General features: G+C 37.1%; 1 protein-coding gene across 1 annotated transcript; it reads left to right on the forward strand.

The window, feature by feature from the left end:
• The first annotated feature begins 474 nt into the window (after positions 1 to 474).
• Positions 475 to 1,061, forward strand: LOC138908889 (zinc finger BED domain-containing protein RICESLEEPER 3-like). The gene is made up of 3 exons (XM_070199609.1): positions 475 to 631; positions 715 to 959; positions 1,053 to 1,061. The coding sequence occupies exons 1-3, from the start codon at positions 475 to 477 to the stop codon at positions 1,059 to 1,061; spliced, it is 411 nt and encodes a 136-aa protein (XP_070055710.1).
• Positions 1,062 to 3,155: the final 2,094 nt, after the last annotated feature.

A 3,155-nucleotide genomic window follows, 5' to 3' on the forward strand; every position in this document is an offset into this window, starting at 1 on the left:
GAGTTGTAGGTTAGAATGTAGTTGAGTCTTGTCTTACTTCATACCATTGTGGGACTGGCCATGTAGGGTTTTTGTCTAGGGTAGCTAGTGATAATATTGTGTTTTACTACTTCGCTTTTCAGTGCATGTCCTATTTACTAGCTATCGTTTTTGCTTTGTATCTTTCTTTTGCATTTCATGGTGTTCCTATTTTTTCTATGATTGTTGTGGTGATACTAATGTTGTCTTCTCTTGTCGTTTTGTCCTTTTGTTTTTTTGAGCTGAAGGTCTTTCGGAAACAGCCTCTCTACTCCTTTGGGGTAGGGATAAGGTCTGCGTACACACTACCCTCCCCAGACCCCATTAGTGGGATTCTACTGGGTTGTTGTTGTTGTTGTTTTGGATCCTCGGTACAAGTTTGATTCTATTAGTTTTGTACTTGCGAAGATGTTTGAAGAAAAATGGCCAATTATCGCGAAGGCAGTGCATACATACATGACTTCATTGTTTGATGAGTATGTAAAGTCTCATTCAAAAGATAAAGGTTGTCGTCCTTCTTCATGTTTATCCAACTCTTCATTGGACACAATGGAAACTTCCACTTCATCGCTTTTAGCGAATACTATTAGTGTCCAAAGCGGAGGAGCTTTTGGTTCTTTCTTTGAAAAATTAAAAGACATAAAGCTGGGATTGGAGGTTTAGATTCTAAATCAGAATTGGAAAAATATCTTACAGAAGAAGTTGAAAATGAAATAGCAGATTCTAATATATTGCTTTGGTGGAAAGTAAACTCACCTAGATTCCCCATTCTTGCTGAAATGGCTCGGGATGTGTTATCTATTCCTATTTCAAGTGTTGCATCCGAATGTGCATTTAGCACTGGAGGGAGTATTCTTGATTCATTTAGGAGTTCATTGACTCCTAAATTGGTGGAAGTTCTAGTATGCCTTCAAGATTGCCTTCGGAGTGAGCCATTACCTGTAAGTGTTGAGGAAGATTTAGATGTTCTCGAGCAACTAGAACAAGGTAGCAATATTTTAATTTGTTTGATTGTATATTATTTTTATAAATAGTTTATTTAATATTTTTGTTGTTTGACTTGTTATTATATATTCTCATAGATTTTGCCAAACTTGAAAACGAACCTTACGATGATGATGTGTAGAATCTTAGATAGTTGTGAGTTAAAACTTTGGTAAGTTAATTATTCAACTTATATAACATAGAGTGTGTTTACAAATATTACTTGACTTAATATTTTTTCTTTTTATGTTTAATAGGTGTAACCATGCCTCGACTTTGTGGTCTCAAAGCTATCTCACATGTTTGGAGTCACTATGAAAGGATTGAAGAAGGTGATGATGGATGGTGGAACGTAAGATGTAGTTATTATCATCTTGTTTTATGTTACAATACACGAGAAACTGGTACTAAGTACTAAATGAGGTATGTTGAGCATTGTTTGGAGTGCAATTTGGTGAAGCCTATAAGGATTGAGTAGTTGTTGTCTTGTTAACTTGAATTTGAACTATTAGTACTATGTTTGGACTTGTTAATCTTAAGGTGAAATTGCTACTACTTTGTATTTTTATTAATATGTTTGAACTATTAGTTGTGTTTGATTCTATCGATGTCATCCCTACTCTTTCAAACAATTGGACAACTGTTTTTAGTGTTGAATTATTAGTTGCAAATTTTATGGCTTAGCAGCAACATTATGTTGATGTTTGTAGTGTTGGAAACTGAAAAGTTATAGCAACGACATTATGTTGAATATTAGTTGCAGATTCTTTGTTCAATGTAGTGTTTGATTATGTTTGTTGCAGATTCTTTGTTCAATGCAGTGTTGATTACGTTGAATATTAGTTGCCGATATAAAACTGTTTTAGCACAATTAGTAAGACATGTGATACAACAACTGTATTGCAGGGGTCGGATTAAGTCAAAGCTAGCAGGAAGATTAGCACAATTAGTTGTGTCCACTGTCCAGAACCGATATAAAACTGTTTTATAAAACTATTTTAGTTATGGCCAGAAACGAGTTTTAAAACTGTTTTACTCTTCTCTTTTTTGCTTAACTTTACATTGAGTTATCTAATCGGGTAAACCGATAACTGAACCGATAATGATCGATAACCGATTAACCGATAACCGATAACTGATATCTTATCGGTTTAGTTATTGATTTATCATATTTGTAAACCGATAACCGATATGCTAAACCGATAATATTCATAACCGAACCGAACCGACCAATGTCCACCCCAAGATATCGGGGTCGGATTCCAATTCCGGAAGTTGAAGTAGGTCCGTAATGTCAAATGTGACTTGTGTGCAAAATTTGAGGTCAATCAGACGTGATTTGATAGGTTTTGGCATCGAATATAGAAGTTAAAATTTTAAAGTTCATAAAGATTGAATTGAGTAGCGATCCATTATTTCGATATTATTTGATGTAATTTGAAGGCTCGACTAAGTTCGTAATGTGTTTTGGAACGTGTTGTCATAATTAGTTGAGGTCCAGAAGGCCTCGGGTATGTCTCGGATTGAGTTCGGACGGATATTGAACTTTGAGGAATTACTGGTTTCTGGGCATCTGGTTTCCTCTTCTGCGATCGCGAAGAAAGGGCCGCGATCGCGAAAGGTTAAGTGGAATGGTGGTATTTTTACCCTACGTGATCGCGTATAATGGTTCGCGTTCGCGGAGGGTCGAGCAGGAGGTTATTCGCGTTCGCGTCGGAGCTATCGCGAACGCACTGTGTTGATGGGGCTGGCCCGTTTGGTGAAAGTTGTTCTATGCGATCACATAGAGGTGTTCGCGATAGCCAAAGTGGAAGGGGCTGAGCAATTCTATCACGTTCTAAGCATCTTGTTCGCGAAAGGGAAGCTTTTAGGCAGTTGTTGATTGGCCTTCGCGATCGCGAGTGGATTTTCGCGATCGCGAAGGGGAAAGACCTGGGCAGTGTTCTTTTAAAATTGAGGTTTTGGCTCATTTGCACTTCATTTCCTCCATGGGAACCGGTATTGGAGCGATTTTGGAGCTCCATCTTCATCATCTACATCAAGGTAAGTGATTCTTGCCTATTGCAAGCTAAATACAAGGTTTATATACGGATTTAGATATGTAAACTAGTAGAAATTTGAGATTTTGAAGAAAGACCTATAACTTGGTATTT

The sequence above is a fragment of the Nicotiana tomentosiformis genome, chromosome 1 (assembly GCF_000390325.3).
Source record: "Nicotiana tomentosiformis chromosome 1, ASM39032v3, whole genome shotgun sequence".
Lineage (NCBI taxonomy): Eukaryota > Viridiplantae > Streptophyta > Magnoliopsida > Solanales > Solanaceae > Nicotiana > Nicotiana tomentosiformis.

What these genes read in the sequence shown, in the direction of transcription:
- LOC138908889 (XM_070199609.1), top strand. Translation starts at nt 475, where the DNA reads ATGACTTCATTGTTTGATGAGTATGTAAAGTCTCATTCAAAAGATAAA. An exon ending in CCAAAGCGGAGGAGCTTTTG is followed by an intron (nt 632 to 714) that starts GTTCTTTCTTTG and finishes AATATCTTACAG; the next exon opens with AAGAAGTTGAAAATGAAATA.